Source organism: Ammospiza caudacuta, chromosome 8 (genome assembly GCF_027887145.1).
Source record: "Ammospiza caudacuta isolate bAmmCau1 chromosome 8, bAmmCau1.pri, whole genome shotgun sequence".
Classification (NCBI taxonomy): domain Eukaryota; kingdom Metazoa; phylum Chordata; class Aves; order Passeriformes; family Passerellidae; genus Ammospiza; species Ammospiza caudacuta.
This window is the reverse complement of record NC_080600.1, coordinates 9,348,089-9,376,020: the sequence shown is the minus strand read 5'-3', so window position 1 is coordinate 9,376,020 and position 27,932 is coordinate 9,348,089. Positions and strand designations below refer to the sequence as shown.

Genomic DNA, 27,932 nt, shown 5'->3' with positions numbered 1-27,932 from the left:
TTAATATATTCATAAATATTAATCAAGTCAACTCTTCTAAAATGTTTGTAGCCCTTTTAATGCAAATATTGTCTGGTTCTGTGGAATAAAATGAATTTCTGAATTGAAGTACAAACTGTAGGTTCTTGAAGCTATTTAAAACTTGCATTGAAAGTTGTCAGATTGTCAACTCCTTTGTAATGTCCTGTTCTCCTAAAAAAGAAGAAGAGTTTCTGGTGTTCCTAAGTTCCTGAGGAAAGAAATCAAAACTGTTATCGATTTATTATTATTATATAAAAATTGCCACAGCACTTAGAGAGAATCCACACAGGTAAAAGTAAGTCCTGTTGCTGTTGGGAAACATGTAGGCAGTTAGTAATTAGTAGAAAAAACAAAAGGAAAGGTAGAATAAGTATGTTCATGCACCAAACATGCAGATAAAGGCATGTAATGTTTGATACCCTTGAAGAAGTTGCCAATGAGGGGAAGCAAGGGAAAGATGAAATAAAAATCCATGTTCTCCAGAGCATAAGTATTTATATATGTCTGGGTGGTATTTCTCAAAGCTGGAGGAGCTTATGTTACTCAGATGAAACCTGTACATGGATATAGGAGAAAGACAACCCTGTAGAGAGAGAATTAGCAGAATCTGTGGAAGAAGGATGTGAGGAATTGGAGAGAGATTGAATGAGCTGTGGAGGGAATGCAGCTCCAGGTGGGCTTGAATTCACTCAAGATTTTAGGGCATTTCTGTAGCAGGCTCTGGGTAACTGAGCTCTGTTCAAGTGCTCAAGACCAAGTCCAAAATGTTGCTGACAATCCAGAGTGGGGAAAAAGAACCAGAATAATGATATTTGCTCAAAGTTTTCAAGAGCAGTGTCTGATAAATACAAAATTGTATATGTAAGACTCTATCATAGTGGAAGTTATTTTCTCATCATACAAAAATTCTCAGAATTTTTTTTTTTATAAAATCCTCCTTAAAAGTAAATTCCTGAGCAGAATTGAAGTCAGAATAAACTTTGAAAGTGAAATTAATTCTTACTCGGGTAAGCCCCTAATTTTAATTTTTTTTACATTATTTTAATTTCTTTTTTGATTGTATCATTTGTGAAGAAGCTCTCCAGAGATGACTTTGTGTGGAAAAAGGAGAGGCTGAAAAGCCCAGCAGAACAGGAATGGAGGAAGGGACTGAAAAGCCCAGCAGAACAGGAATGGAGAAACCTCTGAGGAGTGATGGGAGGGAGGGCAGTCCCAGAAAGGAGAGGCAGCTGGGTTTGATCCAGGCAGGCTCAGATGTTCTGAGGCAGCAGGCACAGGCTGACACTGCTCCTTGCTCACTGCATCTCACAGGACTCTGTGCTTGGAGGGAAACACTGAGGAGCAAAAATCAGGCTTGACAGCTTGGCAGGTCCAGGCACCACTTGTGAATTTCTCAGTGGACGTGCCTTTGTAGTTTGGGAGCCCCAAGTGCTTTGATTATCAAGGTGAATTACAAGGTGTGCTGCTTTATTCATCCCCCACCCCTGCTGCTCTTGGCTCCCCACAGGCTGTGCTGCTCAGGAGTGTCCCAGTCCTGGGAGCTGCTGAAGCATCAATCCACACCAATCTTCTTGACAGTCATAATGTCCTCTGCTAGCAGTGTGTGGTGAGAAACATCTGCAGGGTATGAAGAGAATCACACAAAATCTGGTACTAAAGATAAATGACTGCTTTCTTAGTTACAAATTACAAATAATATCATTTAAATAGCTAAGATGGTACAGGACCCACAAAGCCTCAGCAAATGAAAAGCACTTGATGACATACAGAGAAGAGTAGGTTCTTTAGTCACAGTAGCAAGATAATTTAAAACATTCCACTAACATCAAATGTATTTCTCCTTGTACTTGAAAAATTCCTAATGCCATTCTTCGATTCATTTTTATTTCTATGAAAAGAAGCAGGAATTATCTATGATGCCATTTTGTTTAATGTTCTGGCTTCCAAGATTTGATGCTGTAGTTGTTTGGTGGAACTAGGGGGACTTAGAGAACAAACAGTCACTGCTGAAGTTATGATTCCAGGATCTACAGGATGTTGCTACAATCTAATGTTTGTTTGTTTTAGTGAAATGCAGCAGCATTTGTCTGCATGGAAACTGTAATTTAGCATTAAGCAGTGGGATTTGACTATGCTACTGCAGGCTTTCTCTTAGAAGAGACCTTCACATATTCTTTTGGGGTCTGCAAAAAATCTGTCCCCAGGAAGAAATTAAGAGAGGTTTGGAGCCAGTGATTTTCAAGTGTTGGTTTTTATCACCCTTCCTTCAGAGGCACTGCCCAGGCTGGGTCAGCAGTCACACCAAGGTGACACTGTACATGTAAGCCAGCAGAACCAAAAGAAGCTCCTGGAGATGAGCAGGCTGGAAATTCAGGGACCATTTCAAACCCTGTTATGAAATAGTTTCTGCAGTGATGTGCTCAGGGACCATCCTGTTTGTTGTGCTCCACATTGCTTTTCCAGTGGTGTTAAGAGTTTGTGCACCTTTATGGGATTACTGCCCAATCCCACACCATTTCCACAACCCCTGGACCTCACAGGTAATTCCCTGGGCAGGCACTGTGTGGCTCTGCAATGCCCTTTGGAGGGGTTGAGTTCTGAGCATGAGCTGCCCGAGTGGGCAGGAGACGTGCAGCACATCCCAGGGATAGGTTCTGTCTGCACTCTCAGGGAGCTGCTGGATTCATGATGGACAGCACAGAAATCTTGGAAGTGGTTTCATGAGCAGAGTTTACATTACAGGGTTCCATTAATTGCACCTTTTAGCTGGAGAGTGAGGAACTGAAGCAAGGCAGGACTGGCCCTGGTGGGAGAGGCTGCTCAGGAGCTGCTGTGCACACCTGGGAGCCAGGGAGGACGAGGAGGAGGAGGAGGAGGAAGGGAATGTCAGCTTCACCCTCCTGCCTGGCCACTGAGCCAGCCAGAGCAACAGTCCTCCCAGGGAAGAGATTTGGAGATTACTGATAATAAAAGGTCCATGGACAGTGAGCTACAGAACACTTCCTCTGCTGGCTTTGGGGTTGTGAATGCTGAGTTTCACACTATACATTAAACAAGGCTGAGACTTGAAAGCCACCAACTCCCCTCTAAGCATTAAGTTAAAAAAGAGTTGTAAGGCTCAGGTTAATCACAAAGGTCTCTGTTGGCTATCTGTGGAATAGAATTATTTTGATTTGTGCTTTGAAATAGTCTTTAAAACCTCATTCAGGTCTCACTGCAGAAACAGATGGGTTTTGTTTATCCTTTTACTACTATTGATAGCTATGAAAGAAACGTGAGATAGTCTGTATGTTCTACTTAGGACTTTTGAACACTTATTTCATGAAAAGGCATAATGATTTAATTTTTTAGAGGACGTTGAATTCCTGTATAGTTCAATAAAGCCTTTAGTTACCAGATTACATACTAAATTTGCCAGTGGTAAGAAACTTCTTTTGAGTGGTACGATTAATTTTCAGTCATCTAACTGGCTTTATGTAACACATCATATTTAGCAGTCAAGACATCTGTTAAAGTGTTTTATCAAACTGAGCTAATACAGGAGCCAAAAGAAAAAAAAGTTGTATTCATTTATTCTGCAAGGAAAAAAAACTATTTCAGAAATCTTTCATTCAGTTCCCCAGAGTACAGTATTCACTGTGTGCTTGGTGTTTTCAAGTATAGCAAAATTTTAATTTCAAAAGTAGCTTTATTTATTTCAAAATCTTTTATAAGCTTCATACTTTTTATACAAGGAAACAATTTCAACATAACATCATTCTCTCTCAAGCTTACAAAGCCTGCTATTTTTACCTCACAAACATGTGTGGGTGGGCATTAGATTTCCTTTGGGATTCTCAATCTCATTATTTTTATCAATAAAAAGCCTCTGCTGGACAAAGGAATAAATCACATATAAATGAAATATGAGAGATTACATGAGAAGCTCAGCTTTTGCTTAGTCTAATCCAATATTTTTGGCCAAACGTCTCAATGTCAAAGGCTTTATAAGTATTCTACAGGATCAGTCTGGCAAAGAGAAATCAATAACCAGGTAATGGATTTGATTAAAATTTTTCCCCTTCCACCCACTCCCAAAAGCCAAATGTTTCTACCCATTCTAATCTCTTCTGGCATGTGGCACTGTTGGTTATTCTCTGTGGAGTTTTGAGATGTAAATATATACATAAAGTATGTTTTCATTTCAAAGAGCTCTGTTAACTATTGGTGAGTATCTATTTCAAGAAAAAACTGAATCTCATTTGTATCTCATTTTTAGTTTCTTTGGAGAGCTCAGTTCTGCAGTGCTGAAAAGCATGAAAACATGGGCTGATGACAATTGGAACTTTGCTACAGATTTAGATCCTGATTTGTTGTTCAGTATTTGGCTTTTTTCTGAGGAGAATTTCCTCACACAGGCTAGGGCTCCCAGCAGATGTCCAAACTTCTGGAGATTTTCTTTGTTGCCAAATCCTCAGTTGCCTGCTTTACCCCAGTGCTTCTCATCTTCTGTCTCTGAGGTGGTTGTAGTGGCAGCCCACATGCCATCTGGAAGGTTTGCCTCCAGATACATTCATAATTAGGCCATTCATGTTCTCCAAGGCTGTTACCTCTTACCTCTGCTCTACAGAAGTAGTTTTCCCCATCAATAAAAGGACCAAAGAATGTTCCTATTGCATGGAACCTGGAGAGTCTTTCATTATATTGATTTTAGAAAGCAAACAGTGTGCAATTCCATAGTGTGGTTACTGAATAGGATTCACTTTTCATCCATGAAAAACTACCTTTGGCTTGTGTTTCTTATACAAGGAATGAAAACAGTGACCACTCCAAGGTAGTGATTCACTAATAATATCTCCATTACAATAATTCAGTGAGTGGCAGGAGAGAGAAGTGCTGAGGACAGCTGGAGACAGGAGAAGGAGGAAAGGTTTGGCAGAAGCAGCAGTCCTCCCACTGAGCAATTCAGATGTATATTTGAAATAACTACAGGAAGAAAACCCTTTGTCATAAATGCTGCCCTTTGCTGAAAGAACTCTGCAGTTGCTTTCACAGGTGGCTTTAAACACACTGAACTTCAACACCAGTGATTGCATCCTCTTGATAAACTAAAGCCATTTCTACTGATGAATTTGCAGCCCCTCCATCACAGATGCAGAATATCTCTGTAAAGGCTCTTTACAAAACCTCAATCTTCATACCCACAATGTGTGACCTTGGGTGCATTAGAAATCCTAATGGGGATAGAAAGTTAGCTGGTCTTTGTGTAGTATTATTTAATTTCTTATTTAATTACCTTATCTTCATCATCTATGCTTGCCCATAAGGTAATAGTTTTCAATTGTTCTGAATGCTTACCTTACACAGAAATGGTATTATTTTGCTTAAGTGATGACCTCATGTGCTACATTCTGCCATTATCTGAATTTTACACCTGAAAACAGACATATTTAATTTGGAGGGCTTTAAAGCAATCTGATATTAGGTTGAAAAGATACTGTGATTATCAATTTCACAAAAGAGGTGTGAAGTTTAATCATTCTCTTTAAAATTTCTCTTTCTGAAAAAACATCATTTAGTTATTAAGAATCACCATTTGGATGTAATTGTTTTGACTTAGAAATTGCAAGGAAACTTTCTGATCAACTGTGAGGTAATTAGATTTGGTGTTTACTTGAAAGAAAAAAAGTAATTTCTATATGATAACCACTTTGATAGAGAAAGAGTGGAGGAATAGGCAGTTGAAATCTCTTTATAGAGTATCAGTAAAATGGGATATTTCTAAACCTATTAGTTCAGCTTCATTGAAGCCACGAGTGTGTTCTCTGAAAGTTTTGCAGAAATTTGCCTGCTCTTCAAGGAGCTCTTGGTTTCTTTTTCTGTACATCTGTCTGATTTTCAGTTCCTGCAGCTCTTGCTGCCTGTGAGTCACCAGAAGCAGTTGAGTTTTGCTGATCATTTATTAAGGCTGTGAGAAAGAAACCTGTTGTTCAATTTGGTGGTTCAGATTTTGAGTAGTTTAGCTTTTCTTCTGGCCTCATCAGCATTTTGTGCTGGAGAGCTGGAGATGCAGAGGGAGCTGCCATCTCTCTGGGGCTGGGGAGTCTCAGTTCACTGCTCTGACCCTGGCCATGTTGCTCTGACTCTGTTCAGGGTTGTTATACACATCAAAACATCTCTCTTAATAGAATCTCTTGCGTTATGTTTCTCTGAGTGCAATTAGAATCTTGATGCCTTTAACATCCTCGGTTCATTATTGCTTTCTTCTGTGCAATAAAGGCAATTGTATTTTCCCTCAGGTCTGCTGCAAGGGTTCTAGTGGAGTGGCTAAGGAGATATCTGTGTTTGTTATATTGTTAAAATGAGCCTTTCCTAAAGTGCAGCTGTTAAAATAACAAACATTAGTGTTAGAGTTGACTAGAGAATGGCAATTCAATTGAGGCAATATCTAAGATATTTGAATTGGAAATAACCCCCAAATATTTAGAGTGTTTACAAGATTTTGTCTGGAGCACAAACTCCAGGTATGAATTGCACAGTCATTTATTGTGTTTCTGTGCTTCCCCTCAAGCTGTGTGGCTGCAGTAATTTGGGAAATTCCAGATTCAAAAACAGTTGCAGTAGCACAGGAAGCAGGAGGAGTTGCCCAGCTGGGAATGAGCATCAGGACTTGTTTGACTGTTGAGAAATGTGGATGTGGAACCAAGTTCGTATTTTGTGGTAATTACTGTCTTTGTGTCTGGGTAGTGTATATAAAACAAGTGGGGATCAGAGGGAGAAGGCCACGGTGTTTGTGTCTGTGGTTTAGATTACCTGTGCGAGTTGTTGTGTTTGAAGGGATTTCTGGTGTCCCCTCTCTTGAGCAGTCAGTGTTTAGGCTGCAAGGCCTCGTGGATGAAAGCTCAGTTTTCATACAAAGCCTTTCAGAGAAAGGGTAGAAATTTATATTCACTTTGCTATTCTGCTTTCTCTTGTATCAGCCTAGGATTCTGCTCATGTTCAGCATTTCCATTCCTCCTCCACTCTTGCAGTTAGATTTTTATTGATCACTGTCTCCATTAACTCACTCCCCATCCTCAAGCTGTGTCCCTGTATCCCCAGGGCATGACTCAGTGAGCTCATCACCTGCCCCAAGTACAAACACTGGGCTCATGCACTGTCCTGTGTGTTTTCTTGGCCTTCACTGCCAGGATCGTTACACAGAGTGAGTTAAATATCCTTCCAGGGGGCTGGGAATGTTCAAATCCCAGTGCAGAACTTTCCACTGGCTGCAAAATCTCTGTGCACTCACTGAACTCTCTCTGCATATGAATATGCAGCTTAAAAATGATGCTTTATACAAACATGCAAATGGGATTAATGACTGTGGTTCATTAGTGGCTATTGATTGTGATTAGACATCCCTGGACCACCACAGGGGGATGATAATGGATTTAAAACGACTGAGTCACAACTTTGCATTTCAGAGGAACTGAGACACAGGATTATCACTGTTAATATAGGTCATAAATCTGTTCTGTACATGGAATTCATGGATCTGAACTCCTTCCAAACTACATTTTTCCCTACTTCATCAGCCCTTCATTACAATTTGAGGATTTGGAGTCATTCCAGTGGAGGAAAAATGACCAGACTGGATGGGATGGGTGTTGAGATGAAGTATCACACTGTAATGGCTCACTGTTTAATGTATGTCATGGATATTGATTGGTACTATGCATGATTTTATGTGGGCTAAATACATTATTTTAAAAATTTAACAGTGTACAGAAAGACTTTAACTTACACCAAATTATTGTAACAAAAAGTCATGTTAAAAAAAATTATTAAAAATCTATAATGATCCTATGAATGTAGAACTATAGGCTGTGTTTAGAGTGGGCTAGCACTTGGGGAAAAAGGGATACTTGGGCACAGGAAGATGTGCAGGTAAGAGCAGTGGGAAAGGCCTCAGGTGAAACGGGATTGCTCACACAGCAGCTTTGGTACCAGTACTCAGGTCAGAAAGGAAAGATGGTTTTAAGTATGGAGGACTTGCTAAATTGAAATTTGTTGATAAATGGCATGAATTTGTTACCTTGGAGTTCACCCATCCCATACCAGGACTCTTCCTGGTAGTTAGGAGCACATTGTATTTAAAAGTTTGCAGAGGTGAACCTGTCACTCTTCAAGTGGAAGTAGCCTTGAGGAAGTTTACATGGAGAAGATGAACTTCATTCAAACAGAAGTTTGCTGCTCGTGTGATGCCTAGTCCCGGTGTCAGTCTGTCCAGAAGCAGTTTGGTGCCAATACCTTGCTTTGCTGTTTGCCCTTGCTGTCACAGCCAGCTGCCAGCCAGGCAGCACGAGGGGAAACGCTTCTCCTGGCACAGGTCAGCGTATGAGCAGGAAATGGCACAGAAAGATCTCCCAATTAGGTAAAGTGGAGTGAAAAATTGCCTCAAGTTTTGCACTTGGCATGGTACACTTTGACAGGATTCTGGGGATTTCCAGCCAATAGCCTCATGGCAAAAGATTTTGCAGGATGGTTGTGTTTTCCTTCCCTTACAAAAAGCCATGTGTCCATGTGCCATCCACCATCTGCTGGGTACTGCTCTGCTTCCTGCCTTTGGAAGGCTTTCCTTGGCTTGTAGAATGGCAGTTTATAATTGATTTTGTGTTTTTGAAATTTAATTTTTTTCCTCCTCACCTTCGATGATAAATGAGAAAAGAAAAGGTATTTTTGTATTTCTGCTGCTGAGTATTCTAGCATTCACCTTCTGTAAAAATGACATTTCATATCTATTAATAAAGTGAGGAAAATTTGGCTTAAGAATATTCTGAAGGATGAAACATATTACAATTACTACATAAAATGTGTCTTAGACACATAGACCACCAGGATAATTAAAGCAACACCCAAAACGAACCACGGATCCAAAAAAAACCTAGGGGTTCTTAATAAGAAGTGTCACTGTAAATAATTAATGAGTCTTAGAACTCCAGCAACAGAAAAGTGAACTATATCTGAAGTCTGTTTCAAGGTCAGAAAATCTTAGAAACAAAATCTTTGTTGCTGAGTGTTTTGTTCAAACACAGACGAAGACCATAAGGATGGCTCTCCATGCCAGAATTTTCTGGACCATCATCCAGTTCCCAGCAGTAAGTATCAGGGCATGCCTCAGAATAGCTAAGAATAGGAAAGGCATTGGTGAGGTTTGGTCTTAGTACTCCCCTGGACTCTCCTTCTTGTTTCAAAGTACTTTGAGCCAGATGCTGTTTCCATGTAATCCCTGGTGAATTCCTCTTCCATGTCTTTGTCCCATCTTTCTTTGGACCCACAGAGAGTTGAATCCACATCACCCTTTATAGAGGAAGTGCGCAAGCATCCTGTCTGGTGAGGCACAAAATCACCCATTGTCTTTCCAATCATTTTAATGGGAACTTCTTAAGTTGTAAATTGACTCCAACATTTTTTAAATTCAGCCCAATTTCCACCTTCTCTGGTGAGAGGAAAATGCAGGGCAGTGACAAAGCAGGAGAATAAAGAAGAGTTGCAACAGCTGCAGAGCTAAACTGATGTTTGGCATTTCCATCCCTTACATTGTTTTCAGCACCAACTGGAAAATGGAATTTTTAAATACAGCTGTTGTATCCCAAGGTGGGACTCCATTAGTAGATGTCTGCTTTCCTACGTGTACTTGTCTGGATTCCTGATTTTACCCTGTTTCCAAGTAAATTAGGTTTACAAGGATGTATTTCCCCCAACCCCCTTGCACATGTTCCTTATGGTCTCTTGCACTCTCTCTGGTAACTTTTAACTCACAGGGTAATTCTGGCCAAAATTCAATGACAGAACTCTAAAGAATCAATCAATTCTTGATATATTTATTTCATCAATAGCTAAGATGATGAAGGAAGTAGGCAAAAGATGCTTCCATAGGCACTCAGTGTTGATTAGTTCTGTGCTTCATGGAATAACTTTTTTTCCTAGGCATTTTCTTTCTTTATCTTCCCTCTCCGACCTGGCAGAAAATGTCACCAAAATTCAAGTAAACTTTAGCAGCATTTGCAGTTCTTCCCTTGTACTTTACCGTGCCTACTGTCAACCTGTGCTGATATTGCAAATAACATAGAGGCTTTTAGAATTTTGCTTTAGAATAATTGCATGAACAGAGGTAAATAAGAGACATCATTTTTCCAATTAACTGATTGGAATATTGATTTTGAAGTGTTTTTCAATGTCATGGTGAAAGACCCTTACCCCTGTGATGTTTTGGACTGTATGTTTAAGATTTGCTGTTGTGTTGCTGAGGCTTCTGATGCCTTGTGAAGGCTGGCCTAGAACACAGGCTGGACAGAGCTAAAGAATAAAGCAGGGATTTATTAAAAGGCCTCAATGGATCCACCTTGGGCAGCACAACAGCCCAGCCAGGGCTGAGCTGGGCTGAACCCAAAATGGTCACAAAATGGACAACTGGTCACAGAGTCTCACACTTTTATAATTTCTGGTCCATTTGCATACTGGAGTTTAATTGTCTAATTACAGCTTTAGGTTATGAAGTTCCATCCTTCTTGCTTTTCTCTCTTCATCCCACGTTGTTTATGCTCTTGGGCCTGAGATTTGGATCATTTGTCCTTGGTCCCCAGCTAGAGAAGGAATTGTTTTGTCTCCCTGCTCTGGGAAGAGAGCTCACCATCTCCTTATATGAAGCTGAGACCCTGTCGTGGGTTGACAGACAGACCCACATACTAAAGCAGCACAGAATGTGAAAAATATAAAAGCTAAACCTGAGGCATCACTTGCATTGTTTAAGCTCCAGTCAGATGCTGCCTCTCGCTGCAGCTTTTTTAGGACAAAAATCTTGAACCCAGGTTGTGTTTGACTTAGTTTTGCTTTGAGAACTGTTGTTGGCCACAGGGTCTTCAGAGGGAACATGAACTATCCCTGGAGCAGCCTGAGATCCAGACCTCAGTCCCTTGTCCAGAAATATTTGAAGCAGGAGCAATATTTGCACTTTGGCTGTTGGTGTTAGGAGTGACACATTTACAGGGGAGCACTGTTGGTGTAGCTGTTGCCTTCATCTGACTGGCACTCCACAGAGGCACTCACCCTCCTGAAATGCTGTAAAGTGACTCTGTGCCAAAGGCTCATGTTGTTGCTGAATATGAGTTTTAATTATTAATGTGTCTACAACTTGGGAAGTGTTAATGGAGAGGTGTCTTTGTAGTGAGAACAGTGAAGCTGGAAGGAGCAGGAATGTGTAATGAAAAGAAATGTGTGTTTAGAATATATGGGGAGGAAAGATTTAAGGCTTGAGAAGTTAATGTTCCACCCCTTTTTGTGGAAGGTGGAATTAATGTTTCCAAAGTTGTTTCCACTCTAATTGTTTCTGGAAGAGCAGGTTTACAGTATCAGTTAGGAATACCAGAAATACCAGAAAGGTAGAACTTTATGTGCATTTCGTGGTTTTAAAAATGGTCTATCCATGGAGGCAAGACAGGGGTTATGGGTGCCATGGGCTCTCCATTGCCTAGAGTTTTGGAAAGATTCTTCTAGACAAATATTTTATTCAATACAAGCATGTTTCATCCATATAGTCCTTTGGTCTGCTAGAAAGTACAAACAGAAAACCCCCAAAACCAAGCCACACAAGACCCTACAAACCCAACTGTTTGGGATCCACAGAGCACCATGCACAAAGGTGCTGCTTCTTTACAAAAACACCACATTTCTGACAGCTGGCAAAGTAATTTGCATAAATGTGAATGTGTTTGAAGTGACAGAACAAGATAGGATTTACCTTTTTCTTGTCTCCTAATATCTTGCCTAGTTCTTTGATGTATTTGTTAAAAAACAAAGTGTTTTATTCTCCTCTGAGTTAGATATATGCACAGTGCACAGGATTTTTTGGAGCTTTCCCTGTTAGTGAGCAGTCTGAAATTCAAATGGAGTTTATGTATTGCTGCTGAGAATTAAGGCTGAGGTCATATTTTCATATGTTTTAATATCAAAATAAGCTTTATTTTTTTTAAAATCAGTCATATGATAAAGGACTGTGTGACTACCATACCTGGGTAAAACTGACAGGCTAAACATTAAAAACAGCTGCTTTCCCTGATACATTTGTTTCTTCCCCCCACATGCTCTTATAAGGAAAAATAGCACTGTACAAAAAACCTTGCAGCCATGGGTAACAAAACATTCCCTCAGATTTTGGAGCATTTCTTTTTATCTCCCAGGACTGAAAAATGCTGCAAATCAGAGAAAGTGTGTCATTATTGATCAGCTTTTAAGTAGATAGGGCTTTTTCCTAATAGCAGCATCTTGATTTAGGTGTCTGACTTGGCTTGACACAGCACTTTGCTGTTCTTTATGTGTGTGTCTGGTGTGAATCCTGACCAGGAGGGTTTCCTGAGCAGGGGGTGCAGCCCTTGTGTGAAGCAGCCCTGACAGCCACCATTCCCTTTGTGCTTCCCAAAAATGCTGGTGTTAAGTTCCTACATGGATAATCACAGGTCCCCATCCTTTAATTACCTGATGCTTTTTTTGTGCACAGGGAATATTTGGGAACTTATCTTGCAAGGGGCTGGGGCACTGGGTTCCTGTATTCCTGAGTATTTTTGCCCTTACTTCCACTGTCAGTCTGTCCCTCAAAACTGCTTCCTGCTGCACTTTTGTTTCCAATCTCCACTATTTTTTCTCCTTTGATCTGTAAGGAGTGCTAAACCTCACTTGTAACTCCTTCCCCTGCTGCAGATTGCGAAATTGAATCCATTTGAACTACCTTCCTGCTCACATCTGTTTTCTGAAAGATTTTCATCACTGCCTGGATGGTGTATTTTTGAAATTCAGCCCAAGGAACCTGTTCTTTGTGTAGCATTTTGGGGATTATGTATTAAAAAATGCATAAACCATATATCTCTTTTTGTGATTCACAACAGTGGCAGTGCATGTTTCCCTCTGAATCAATTGCAGATTTCATCAGTCCCACTTTATACCTGACTCTGAATTTGTTTTAAGCTCCTATTTTATAAATGTCTAAGGGCTATGATAATTTGTCATTTCTCTAATTTTATCTATCTCCAGAACTGAGATCTGGCTTATTAAAACTGAAAGTGTTTCGTTAACAAAAGCACATTTATTCCTGACAGCTTGACAAAATTAGGGTCTCCTCAGAACCCTTACTCAGACTTCAAGCCTTTATGCTCTGATATATGTGACAAAAGCTTCAGGACTATTCTTGTGCAACGTTATAAAAAAATGTTGAGAGATTAATCTCTCCAGGCTTTGTCTGAGGCATGGGGGTGTAACTGCATTAATGAATATTATAATGATATTTTCACAAAAAATAGCAACCTAAACTGCAAGTGTTAAAAATAGGCAAAATCTTGGCTGGGTGATCTTTCATAGTGGCAAGTTCTCCCTTAAGATCTATCAGGTAAATGATGCACATATTTCAAGCTGTCACTTGGCTACTTTTACCAAGTGATTCAGTGGACATCTATTGGAAAAGGAGGAGAGGGAGAATATAACATAAAAGGGTTGACACCACAGGTCCCAGACCTTTATTTTTAAATTAACTGCAGCACTGAATTACATATCTCTGAGTGTATTCTTACTCAGAGTTTTACAATAGTGCTTAGGATCAACCCTTGAGCTGTTTTCAGTTCCCACAATTTTATATTCAGAGATGTGGAAGAAGGATTTCTACTGCCTGAGATAGGACCTTTGCCATTATTCAAATAAAAGAGTTTATTGGATCCTAAGGGCAAGGTCATCTTATTGATGTTGTTCAGATAACGGCAGAAATTGGTCTGAAAACCTACAGCTTAACTATTTCTGACCTGTACTTTTGTGTATTATCCCCAAACATTTTTGTTTTTGTTTAGTATGAAAACAATAGAAATAGATTTTTGCTTAGAAAGTAAAAACCTCTGTTATTCCTGGGAGGGCTGTGTTAACTTTTTTCAATATTTTAAAAGATTTTGAGATGAAGGCATTCTAGATGGATTGATCTAATTTTCATATCTTGATAGGAATTATATTAAAGAGGCAAATTACAGGATCCATGGATACATTTATGACAGTGAAGCCCTGGGAGCTGTGAGCATGGCTTTGGAAATTAAGCCTCAGAAATCAGTTGGGAATTCTCTGAAGGGTTTATTGAGCACTTGATCAAGGGAGGTTCATGAATTTCCTGTACTTGGATTTTCAGCAAATTCTTCTTGAGGTCATTTGACAGAAACTCTCATGGAAGCAGAACTGTCCTGAATAAAAAGGAAATTTATTTCACAAGTTTAAAAACTGGTGAAAGGATAGGAATCAAATGTCACTTTCAGAACAGAGAAATTAATTTCTGAGTCCCACAGGGATGTGTGCTGGGACCTAAGTTGTTAAGATGATCTTGGAAACTCGGGAAGGGAATGAGGATGAGCTTGCTTATTAGCCAGGGAAATGAAAAGGAGCATGTGAAGAATTACAGGAAAAATTCCTGTCTCTACAGTTGATTTGATGGTGAAGCAGCAGCTGAAAATCAGTGCAGGTGATGACAAAGGAATACACACAGGAAGAAACAGTCCTAAGATAAGAATAGATAATAGGTAAGAGTGTGTCTAATTATCAGCACTCAGGACGGAGATCTCAGAGCCACTGTGGTCAGTTTGCTGAAAATTTCTCTTCAGTAGTGCCAAAAATAGTAACTAAATGGAAAGAAGACAGAATAAAGCAGGAAACAGTGCCCTTGTGTACCTTCCTTGGGTACCTGTTCCTTCCCTTTCAGCTGGCAGGGTGCTGAGAGGGATGAGAAATGTGCTCCAAGGGCGCAAGGAATGAGTCAGAGGCTCCATCCTGGCAGGGGAACAGGACAGGCCCTGTCCCACCACAGCTGGTGGCACACTCAGACATGGTGAAGGTGCACTCAGTGTTTGCTTTTCATCACAGCAGTAGAATTAGAAGCATGAAACAAAATGAAGTAAGGTGTTTAAGACCCCAGAAGAGCTTTTCACACAAGGCATAATTAAATTTTGGAATTCATTGACATAAGAGATTGCAGTTGCCAAAGGTTTGCATATGTTCAAAAATCAATTACTCATAGGGGAAAAAAAAAAATCCATGGATTCTTCTTAAGCACAAAGAAATCCTGAGCCACAGGGTAGGTCTGGGAGGGTTTAATAAGAGAAACACTCTACATACTTTTTCTAATTATTTTATTAAGAATCTCCTACTAGTTATATAAAATGTTACAGATGGACTCTTAGTCTGAAGCCATATGTCCGTGCTTTAAGGAAATAGAATTATACTAGTTTATATCTGAGATTTGGCCAAAAAAAAAATCTGAGATGAACCCTGTATTTTTCATTTATGTAACCTATCTATGACCCCAAGAGATGGTGAATGTGTTGAAGTGTTTATACAAACTTAGAAAAAACAAAATTAAAATGCTTTTAACAAACAAATAGATCTTGAAAATTGTATGAATTTGGAAAATAACAAAATATTCTTCCTTGAATCTATCTTATTGTATTTTGAAAGGTCTGGTTAACTCATAAATGAACTGCAAAAAGTAGGAATTTATTTGAAAGCCATACTTACTTTCCTGTAGGGATAGCCACTTCCTATCTCCCTTTCTTTTGATAGTGTATTTATTAATATGTGGCTCTCGGGGTCTTTCTGGGTTGCTGTGACCCCAAGAATGTTCAAAGTCTCTTTTCTCAGCCTGAGCACTTGAAGAATGAGTCGGAGCTCTTCATTTCTCAGTCTCAAGGTTGTTTATTGTATCTTATATGTAAAAAATTTTCTCCTGCCCTACTGAGGTCCGCTCAGCAAGACAGTCCAAGGCACAGTGACTGTCCCTGGGGTGGTGTTATGTCTTTATACAAAAAACTACCTGTACAATGTTTACAGTTACTTCCCAATACCTATCACCTTTGTTAGACAGTGAGCTTCTACTCTAAACCAATCTGTAAGTGCCACCATCACAGCAGCAGATGGAGGCCAAGAAGAAGAAGGAGGAAGGCTGGACATGCCCACTTCCCTCCGTCTTGCCTCCTGAACCCCCATACCAAAAACCCCAAAATCTACTTTTCTACCCTGTGATAACTTCAGTAGTATTGCACTTAAACTGTTGTGGCTTGCTGATCTCCATCTAAGGTTGGTAATTTGCTCCACAGGTCATAATCAAACCCACAGGTGTTTTGGGCTCTGTATTCTCAGAGTTTAATTGTTAATTGCAGCCCCGAGATACGTGAAAAGTCTCTCTTTCGGCCCGCACGTCCAAAGAATGAGTCGGAGCTCTTCAGTTTTCAGTCTCAGAGTTGTTTATTGTATCTTATCTATAAAAATTTTTCTCCTGTCCAGCCAAGGTCCACTCAGCAGTACAGCCAGAGGCACTCTGCCTGCCCCGGGGCGCTGTTATCTCTTTATACTACAAACTATGTATAACATGTTTACAATCACTTTCCAATACCTATCACCTATGTTAGACAGTGAGCTTCTACTCTAAACCAATCTAAAAGTGCCAACAGCAGAAGATGGAGGTAGAGAAGAAGAAGAAGAAGAAAGGCTGGACACGCCCAGATCCCTCCATCTTGCCTCCTGAACCCCCATACCAAAAACCCCAAAATCTACTTTTTCACTTCATGATAACTTCACTATTATTCTACCTAAACTGTCGTGGCTTGCTGATCTCCATATCAGGTTGGTAATTTGCTCCACGGGTCATAATCAAACCCACAGGTGTTTTGGGCTCTGTGCCAGGGCTTCTGAGCCCCCTGGTAGGGGTCCTGGCTGTCCTGGGTTCCCACATGTGGCCACTTCATCCATAGCATGTCAGAAAACCGTGCACAGTAAAATACGAACATTTCCAAAGATCATTTTTGTTCATATGTTCATATTGTTCGTTTATGTTTATATTTAAGGTAAAATCAACAATTGTAACTTAACCTGTCTTTCCAAACAGAGCTAAATTATTTTGCTTGACCATTTCTCATCTGCCTCCTGGCTCAGACGTGTTTTTTTCCCCTGGCAGTGGCACCCAGCTGGTGACATCGAGCGGTGACACCACGGTGCGGCTCTGGGACCTGTCGCGGAGCGGCTGCATCCTGACCCTGCGGGGCCATTCCCGCGCCGTGCGCGGCTGCACCTGGCACTCCTGCGGGGACTTCGTGGCCTCTGCCTCCGCCGACTGCACCAGCAAGATCTGGGATGTGAACAGGTACGGGGCTCTGTGCTCGCTAATTGATACCTTCATTAACCAGGGGTGGGGTTTAGCTCCCCATCGATGGGTGGAGTTCACTCGGAGAGCAGAGGGAATCAAAGGCAGCGCTGGAAAAATCAGCCTCTGGTGGGATTTACTAGATAAAGGGAGCTGGGAAGGACTTAAATTAAAATAGTGTCAAAAAGAAAGTGTTTGCTTTTACAGGCTTTCACTTGGTATCCATTATCCTTCACTGCTGCGGGTTTTTTAAGGGAAGAGCTTAGTGGAACTTCAATGTGTAATTTGAATAAGTAACTGCATAAAACTCTCAGTAAGTTTTGTATATGCTGTTTCAACCTCATAAGTACACAACACACTCTAAGGTTAGTCAAGTGGAAATTTATTTTAGTCATTATCTATGTTTCAGCAAGGTGACTCTTGATTAATAAATCAACATATACCTTCTTTGTTATCCAGGCAAATGCATTTTTATGAAGGTGCTTTTAAAATATCAGTGTATTTGTGCTTACCAATTAATTATTAGTTCCTTAACTCTCCCCAGTTGTCTTCAGTTTTGATTTACTTACCCCTTAAAGACATGGGATGGATTTATCTCTTTCCAAACTATCTCTCTATAAACTAGACTCCTGTACTGTACTGTGCTACGTCTGATCATTAACAGCTGAATGCCATCAGTCCACAGAGAAGTTTCCAATCCTATAGGCCTTTTCCCTGGTTCTTTGTTATCCTGTCCTAATGGATTTTTCCATTTCCTATTGGTCTTTTACTTCCTTTGCATTTGAATGAGGTAAAATACCCCTTCATGATTGTTGGCCAATGCAGGGGAAGAAGCTTCACGGAAAAAGCAAGAGAAAATTTCTTTTTCTGTTCCTTTTTCCTAAATCCCTCCCAGTCTTCTGCAGCTGCAGTGAGCTCCTATTGGAGATTTTTCAAACTGTTGCAATTCATCCAGATTCCATTGAGAGTTAATTAAAACTCTGTCAGTATCAGATTTCCAGTCTTGCTTTCAAACCATGAATTGAAGAAGCATTAAATGATATTAAAAATATTGTTTTCAAAATGAGATAACTACCCATCCTTTCATGAATTATTCCAAATTATTTTGGAAAAAAAAACCCAACTAGTTAAGGTTTGGCAAAGTTCAAGCCAGCTGAGAGGTGGCTTTTATAACATGAATGGTCAGCAAGTCCTGAGAACAGATGATGTTCCACCACTGCTATCTGTAATAAGCATTAATGGTCAGTGTTTTCCTTAGAAATGGAAAGAGCAAAAATCTAATGTATTGTAACCTCTTTTCTTAACCTGTTGTATATTTCTAATGGTTTGATCATCCTTTATGGCATATTCATGACCTTTAAAAATAATACTAACAATAGCTTTAATTTTATGTCAGAATGGGTTTGAATTTGCATAGACAAAGGTTTTGTTTAGACAGTTGAAAATGCTTTCTCTACTGAGGAAGCTTTTGTAGTCAGAGGAATCAAAGCAAACCTTCACCACCAGCCCATGGTGCCTCCCACTCACACTCATCACCACCTCCCATTTCTGCCTCCAGTCTATCTGAGCTGTGCTTTGCTTGTGAAAATAAGAGAGTAACATCCCAGCCATGATGTGAAAGGCTCACTATCTGTGCAGAGTCACTGAAACACCAAAAATGATGCAAAATCTCAGTGGCTACAGGCAGCAGGAAGTGGTATAAAGATGTGACATAGTCTGATTAAAATAAGGTGTATTCAGAGTATGAAAAAAAACAAAGCCCCTATGCTGTGGGAGTCCTCACTGCTGGGGTTTTGGGGTTTTGGTGTGTTCCCAGTAAAAGCCATGTGCTGGGTGCTGTTGCATTGCCTCAGTGCAAAACAGGTGAGTTCTGCTGGTCGGTTCAAGTGAGTTTGTAGAGCTGTAGGTGGTGTAGGCACTTAATATGAAATGAGGGCTGTGCAGAAATGACACACTTTGGAAGAGCTTCTCTACAAGGGGTTTGATGACAATGTGGCTGTTTCAGGCTTAAGCCATCCTGGTTCTGCAGAACACTCAGCTGCAGCTGGGCCTTATGCCCATGTTGGCTCATTCAAGTGACAAATCAGCCTGTGCAGGATGTATAGCAAGATTTGGAAATTAGGGAAGGCTATGGACAGATTAATGAGCTGATGGTTTCCATTGGCTTGTTAAATTGCTGCTGTTGGATTTGGAGCTGCTCTACAGAAGAGCCTGCAGTGAGTTTGGGCTTGGCAGTGCTGCTTGCTGAGCTATCTGGCCAAGTGTGCAGCACTAATCCCAGCTGTCCCAGGGTGTCCTCTGGAATGTGCCACGAGCCTGGAGCTCTCTGGTGTGAGCACAGCCAGCTGGGCTGGCCACCACAGCAATGTGTGCCCTCCTTCAGCCTCCCTGGCAGCCTTGGGAGGGACAAGGAGCAGGCCTTCCATGGTTTATGATGCTTGGAATGTTACTTGTCTCCCCATCCCCACACAACAGGTGCTCATCCAGGTGCCATCATCAGCATTCTCTCTGTCCAAGTGATGCCTCAGGTTTAGCTTTTATATTTTTCACATTCTGTACTGCTTTAGTGTGTAATTCTGACCTTTATATTAAGGGATGGTGAGCTCTCTTCACAGAGCAGGGAGACAAAACAATTCCTTCTCTAGCTGGGGACCAAGGACAAATGATCCAAGTCTCAGCCTAAGAGCATAAACAATGGTGGAAGGAAGAGAGAAAACCAAGAAGGACAAGACTTCATAATCTAAAGCTGTAACTGGACAATTAACTCCAATATGCAAATGGATCAGAACTTATAAAAGTGACAGACCCCGTGACCAGTTGACCATTTTGTGACCATTTTGGTCCATCTTGGGTGCAGCCCTGGCTGGGCTCTTGTGCTGCCCAGGGTGCATCCATTGAGGCCTTTTAATAAATCCCTACTTCATAATTTTTTAATAAATCCCTTCTTTAACTCCATCTAGCCTCTGTTCTGTGCCAGCCTTGACAAGGCATCACAGGTGCCACAAGCTCTGAGCAGGGGACAGAGCCCAAGATAACATTCTTGTGGGATGATAATAATCAGTGATCACAGTTAATCTGGTGGTTTTATTCTTTCCACTAACAAGGAATTAAGATGTTATAAATGAGAGCTGTCTTTCTTCCTTAATATTACATATTTGGATGGATGCCTGCTTTCAAATTGAATGGGCCTGGAAAGCAGCAGATTGTAGGGGAAGAAAAGCAAGAAGGATGTCAGAGTTATCACTGGCGCCTCTCTGAAAGAGGTATATTTTTAAAAAATGCTACAAATAAAAATACATCCATTTCTGTAGTGGGTGACAGTTGTTTTTCATTTCCTGAGTTTCAAAAAAGCCACTTTTATACATTAGGTACATACTTTTCTGTAAGTGTTGCTTTTGGAAAATATACAGCATTCTCTGTAGTTGCACACTTGGTGTAAGAAACTGGGGAGGCTATTTGCTATCTTTTAGCACTGAAATCCAAGGTGCAACTTGCACAATCATCAAAGCCCTTATTGGAGTTTAAAGAATTCAAGTTGCAACATCTCTTGAATAGGAAAAGGTTGCCAGTAGTTTTAATAAATTACAATTTAATAAATTATAATTCTTTGCCAATGATGAGAAAGCTCTGCCTACTAAATATTTGAATTTTATTTTCTTAGAATGTAAAATTACTGCTGGGGTTTTTGGTTTTTTGGGGGTTTTTATTATTCACAAATGTTTTTCTTGTCTGTATAATGAAAGTTTCAATCATATATCAAGCCACAAATGACATTCCTACCAGGAGGATAATGTGAGGTAGCTTTGTATAAAACTGTGTTCTAGACAACTTATGTGCCTTCTATGTAAAGATACAAGCTGAGTTTAAGAAATAAAACAGAAAGCAAAGAAACAAAAATCCAAGCCCCTTCCTTTTTCTCTGGAAATACAGACACAGGCTGAGACACAGCCATGATCTGAGTTACTGAAGGACTCAAGGGAGTCTGAGTTCTGCTGCTGGAACTTCCTGATGCTTTCTGCTGGGATAATTGGTTGCTTTTAAAGAGAATTAAAAAGAAAATGTTGTAACATTGGGATGGGGAGTGCAGGGAAGAAAGGTAACTTGTGTGCCTGCCATGGCTAGAAAAAAATGCAACCAAAACAAAACAGCAAAACAGGGACATATCTGCTACCTTCAAAATTATCCCCACTTCTTAATGATTATGGAAATAGGAAGTTGGAGAAGAAAGGGAGAGGTTTCTCATTTGTGGCCAGGATTTTATGCAGCAGCATAGCTCAGGTTGAAAATATGCAGCCAGTTATGTTCTAGCACAGCAGCCAGCTCCAGGGGTGTTTTCTCAGACCATAAATTCAACACTGTCAAAGTCATTTTGGCAGGATTAATTTCAATTATCCAGTGGTAAATAACATCAGAGATTTACAGCCTGATCTGTGATATGCAAATCAAGCTGAGCATCATATATCTCATGTAAACACAGGCGGTTGTTTCGCTTTGCAGACATATGCTCCACACCGAATGTTAAATGTGAACATTGTTATTTATGCTTTGAGCTTGAGAAATGGTTTGCAGCAGTCAGAACAGCCAGAATTGGTTTTCTCCAGTTGATCCATTCTGCACTCATTAGACCAGTTCTCCATTTTTCTCTACTTCCTTTCAAACTATGTGGAATTAGGCCAGGAAGAAATGCAATTGTGCTGTCCTGCAGCAGAGCCCAGGGTGAGGAAGTGTTTGTGAATTGGAGCTACTTCTGCTTCCTTAATCCATCACTCATTTGTTTTCCTTTTCCATTAACCTGGCAATTTTTGTCTACTCATGGAAATTTCTCCCATAATCAAATTTCATTTTATAATTTTAAAATGCGTGTTTACCTGAGTCTTCAGTCATTTCTATCCTTTGGTGCATTTGTTCAGGTGCAAATGTTAGAAGTGACTAATAGTGATTATTGTTGATTCTCCTGTAAAACCTCCAGGATAGCATCCTGTTACTGAGGTGTTAATATTTCTTTTACTTATTTCCAGATATACAAAAAAACGTTGTTGACACTTTTTGCTTCTCTGCAACAAGACTGGACATTCTCACTTCTTTGCCCAAGTGTCAGATGTATCTGACATTAATTACTAGTTTATATAAATAATTCCTTCTTTTGCTCCAGTGCCCCTATTAAAATTATCTCCTGTTGTGATTTCTCTCCCCTTGGTAACTGCTGTTTATAGTTTTGTTTCTTTTCATGAGAAGCATTTAATTTTGGAAAATTTAGGGTTAGTATTTAAAGAAATGAAGCAGGGATGGAATTTGTTTAATTAGAAGCCCCTTGTCAGCTACAGTTTTCTTGGAATGATACCATTATATGATATCATGCAATGATGGCACTGCCTGTGTTTTATTAATACACATCTTGAGTGTGCTGTGCAAGACATGGTTAAGTTGATTTTAAACTACACTTTTAAACTGCTGCTACACTTTGGGGTGGGTTTTTTCTCTAGTTTCACTAAAGTAATGATTTAATGTAGCTGGAGTAGCCAAGTGGACTGGTCACACTCTTTGCTTTGTGCTATCAGAGCCCAGGGTTTGGCCTGGCTTCTCCTGCCATCCTTGACATTCATATTCTGTTTCTTTTTCTTCCTTTTCCCTTAGGCAATGGACAGCTTTGAATTGCATTATTTATTCACAGATTTGTAGGGTTTTTTCACCACACCAAATGCATCCGTATCAGGATCCCGAAAAATCACCTCAGAAGGAAACCAAAGATTTCCCAGTTTCAAAATGGAGCTGTATTTTCACTTTTTGAATCAGGGTGAGTGTGTGTAGCCAGTCCTTGTCCAGATACCCCATTTGAGGTATCTGAATGGCTGCTCAGTGGGACACAAGCCACAGGCTCCTCTGGCCAGATCCCACATTTAATTGATTCCAGTAAGAGTGGAGCTAATCTATTTTCAAGGAAGACAAATGTCCTCCAGGAAATTAGAAGGCAGGTAGAAGAACTCAGAGGAAATGTGGAAGGACCATTTTTGGGTAGTTTGTAATGTCTCTCCTGACAGCAGAGCAGGAAGTGCTTGCCATTTTGATAAAGGAGAATTCCCTTTGGAATCCCCCAAGGAGCACTGGAGAGACAAGCTGCTATTAATCCTTCAAATCAAATCCAAGCCTATGCCCAAGCCTCCAAATTTATAATTATGCTACAATTCCATAACACATTTTTCAGGATCAGGAATGTCTAAAATTTCATTGATATAATTCCCAGAGAGCCAATTGTAAAAAATCAATTTGCAAATGCGAATTATCAAGGAAAAGATTATATTCAAAGCAGAGCTATTCAGTTAAGGGGAAGATATTGCTAAATCTTCATAATACTGGATAAGATGAAGCTTGAAGTACAAAACTTTACAGGAAGTGTAGCTTGAACTCAATGTTGTAAACTTAAATCACATAGGGAATTTAGTATAAGGCAACATGCATCAACAATGAGAAATGTTTATTATGGTCACATATTTGCAGGTCCCAAAGGCCAGAAAAATCTTAGCTGATGCCCATGGAATGCCTGAGCTGGGCAAGCCACGCCATTATTTACATCTGGTGAATAAACAAAGAGGTGAAGGGCTTTACTCAAGGTCAATAACTGAAGTCATCATTAAAACCCTGCCTTTCCATTCCTTGGGGATGATGAAAATATGTCAAGATTAGTTGTCTTCAAATCTTCCTACTGGGTGGGAAGAAAGAAAATCAGTATTGGATTTTCAGTAATAATATAGATCCATGAGAGATAGATGTTTATGTGATTATTAATTACTCTGTAAAAAATGACAGGAGTGTAACTTCTGAAATATTTGTAGTAGTGACTGCTGGCTACTGGTCTAGATAAATCCATTTTCTCTCTGGCTTTTACTGGAACCATCTGTGGCAATTTAGCCTGTGCACAAGAAGCATATTTGAAGATCTTAGTAGTTAAAGTGATAATTTTTCTTTTTAGTTAAGAATATCTTGACTTTTTTTCATAAAGCATTAAATACACAGAAATGTAAGTGCTTTGCTTTCTGATTTCTGCTACTGGTCTTGAGATGCACAGGGGAGTTTTTGATTAATGGAGGGGGGAAAAAATCAAGTTACTACTTTTTTTTTTTTTTCTTAAGCTGAAAATAGAGCTGGTTCTAAAATGTCTGAGTGCTGCAGAGATTTCTGAGTAGGCCTACCTGAACTCTACCATAGTTAGCTACATAGTATTTCTTTTATGAAGAGATAGATGAGAAAGTTGCTCTTGATTTACATTAAAGGATGTGTAATTTTCTGATCTCAGAAGTTTCCTTGCTTCTGTTGTTTCAGCATTCAGTATGGCTTGGTAAAAACATACTAGGTGCAGCTGTTAGGGTTTTTTTTATGTTCTAGTTGTCCTCCTTCAGGCCAGATTTCCTAAATTATGTGTAGTTGGCTGAGAGGCTCCTGTTGGACAGCAGGAGCTTTATTTGAGCTGGTGAGGAAATGTGCTTCTCTGGAAGTTGAACACCTTTTGCTTGGTGTCCCTCATTTGTCCAAACACCTCCTCAATTCCCTGCAAGCTACTTCAGGAGCAGGAGGAATGAGGGAGGTGAAACTGAGGCTTCCTTCCACCAAATCCTAACCAGAGCAGCTGGCAGGTCCAAAAAGCTGAGTCTGCTGGGACTGTGTGCACTGGAGGAAGCTCAGGCACTGCTTTTTTCTCTCTTTGTCCTATTTGCAAGTGTGCAGATATTATAGCCTGCATAATGTTAGTCAGATCTTGACAGGGTGTTTCCACTGTCCTAAATTCAGAACTGAAATGCAGAGGATCAGCACTGCAGGCACTCAGCACAACTGAAGTCAGATTATAGTTTTCCACTCCACATCCAGGCTCATTATCCAGATGTTTTCTTTCTCCCTCACGTTACAGTCACTCATTACTGGCAGGCTTTTCTTTACCTAAGCTGTTTTCCTAGAAATACTGACTTACAGTATCTCCACCAAACCAGAAATTAATTGTACCAACAGAGTCATTCACAGAGCAGTGAAAAGTGTCAGATATTATTACAGAACTCAGGGAAGACAACAGCTCATTAAAATTATGTGTCTCCATCATCACTCCCACGTCCTGTCAGTACCAGTTAGTGCAAATAATACACACACAGTCTGTGCTCCACAATCAAGTGGAGCACTGTACCCAAAATCTCCGTGTCTGCAGCACAGGTAATTGTAGGTTATTTCTCTTCTTGTCTCCCAGTGAACTAAAAAAGAGCAGGAATACATCTTACTATTCATAAGCAACAATACTCTGACAGAAATACCCACATATCCACCTGAATGTGAGCTATTTTGAGCTGCTCATGTCTCCTGGTTTGAAATCAGATGCGTTGGTCATTTGATTTCAAAGTAAAAGTCTGCTGTAGTGGGTGCCTTAATGCATGTAAATTCCTCTTGTAATTTTCTGAGTTCTTGTCCTCTGGCTCCAGGCAGTCTTCAGACATATCTGTGTGTGATGCTTTTGGGTTTTATTTTTCTTCCTTTTTATTGTTTCCTTTTAAGTGTTCAGATATTACACAAGATTATTTTCTCTCCAAAGTGGTGGAACTCTGGTTGTGCATCCTGTTAGAGCAAACTCTATTCATCTTTGATTAGCCTCAGCTGGAAAATGAACACAAGTCGCATCTTAGTCCTTTAACAATTAATTCTTGCATACAAAAAAAGTGTCCTGGGTTTTTAATTGATGTTGGAAGACACTGAATTGTGTTTGTACTTCCTTAAAATATGAATAAATACTGTTCCCAGCCCAATAGTGATTTCATTTCTCTGGGGCAGTTTTCAAAAGCTTGGGGCTCATTTCTGTCCTCACTCCTTACACTTGCCTAAGTTGTTGGACCTCATACAAGTAACACAGCTTCTCTGGTGTGGGTTATTCTTTGAGACATATCTCCAAATCCTCAAGCAGGCTGAGAGCTGTAAGGTCTGTTCCCACATGATCCAAGTGGTTAAGCCTGTGAATTCAGCAGACATGACCCCTCTGACACTTCCCAGGAAAATAAGAGGGATTTTGCCTTGGTGGAGGTGAAGATCAGGATGAAGCAAATTAAAATGTTGGCAATTTCCCTTCTGCACTTCAATATTTGTAGGTTTTCTGATGTGAATTGAGACACATCATCACAGAAGAATCTTGTTTTAGGTTGACCAATATCATTCCCAGCTAGGAATCAATTCACCATCTGCAAGACAATTTTTATGCATCTATTTACTGAACTCAGAGCCTGCAAAGGCATGTGTCTGTGGGAAACCTATTAAATATGTATTGGAATTATCCACTTGATGCAAACCCAATGAATTTCTTTATATTTTAGTGTCTTTTTCAAGCATATTTCTGTCACCAACACAAACAATCTAGATAATGGAATCTTAATATGGAGACTGCAGTAAAATGTCAACAAAATTTGTGAATTATTTAATGCAGAGCAGACGGTCACAGAGTGTTTCTGTGGCATAAAGGGCACAGGAGTTTGCTGCACACTGGGAACACAGCTGTAGTCACACTCATATCCCTGCTCTGAAATTCAAAGGAAAAGGTAAAAATACTGTGTGTGATCTTCTGCTCCTTTAAAAGCCCCTTGTAGATTTTTTTTTTTAATATCAGGGTTTGTTTCATAGTTATACAGATCTTCGCTGACTTTGGAAGGTTAAGATTGAAATGAGGGTTTGGGAACACTGAGATGCAAGGTGTGAAGTTAGCAGCTGGCACTGTGGGCTGATGAAAACCTAATTCTAAGTGTGTCAGCCTTCTAAGTGATCCATATCTGGTTATCACTCATGGTTTGACAGTACTTTGATTACATATTCAGTTGTAAACTGAGCTTTGCTGTGTGCAGCTGAAGATTTCAGTAGGGACTTGGAAAGGCCTCTCTTTCCCTGGAGAACAGTGGAGACTCTTCTCATCCAGTGGCACTTATTTTGTGTGCACACTGGGATCAGACAGGTGTAATATATATGTTATAATATAAATATATTGATGGAAAATCATGCTGTTAACAGGGAAAGTTGGAACAAAAAGGAAAGTAAACCAAACTGTTCACATCTAGGTGAGGAGGAGATGAAATCACTCTTGTATTTTGTGCTTGTGTTCCAAGTCAATCTTTTCCTTCCTCCAGCTGTTGGCAAAGGGAAATCTAGCCCTTCTTTCCCTTTTTGGGGAGTGGTAGGAGGTATCCCTGGGAATTCCGCTCTTCCCATTCTGTGTTCAGGCACTGATCTAAACAAACATTCCTGCACCTGTAGCTTCAGTGGGTGGACCAGGCTCTTTATTCTTTACTCCAGCAGATGCCCATTAGAGAGCTTCCAATGGCACTGGTTTTGTTGTGGCTCCATGTCTAAGAGCACAGCAAATCCATTATTCATAATCCCTTCCCAAGTTCACAAATCTATTGAATAGTGCTGCATAACTCCTTAAAGCTGCCACCCACTCAAATCCATTTTATTTGGACAAATAAAGAAACTCTACACTGAAAAAAACCAATTTGAAAGCACACTGAAATTCATTTTCCTCACTTAAGTATTGAAGTGCTTATATTTATTGCATCTCAGCCTTGTTGTACTGTTTTCAAAAAGAATTTGCTTGTTTAATACGTCTAAAGAAGTTTCAGTAAATTTAAAATGTGGAGGAAAATAAACTAACATCCGACAAGAGTCACAGTGCTTTTTATGTACATGGGTTGGTATTAAAGACATAAAAGAAATATATTAAAAATAAATT

At 40.0% G+C, this 27,932-nt stretch overlaps 1 protein-coding gene across 1 annotated transcript in view; it reads left to right on the top strand.

Annotated features, from left to right (window-relative positions):
• Nucleotides 1-27,932, top strand: part of SPAG16 (sperm associated antigen 16) — a 391,289-nt gene that overhangs the window by 197,894 nt on the left and 165,463 nt on the right. The window contains exon 12 of the mRNA XM_058809453.1: nt 17,009-17,194. Coding sequence (XP_058665436.1) covers nt 17,009-17,194 — 186 coding nt within the window. The remainder of the gene's footprint in view (nt 1-17,008; nt 17,195-27,932) is intronic.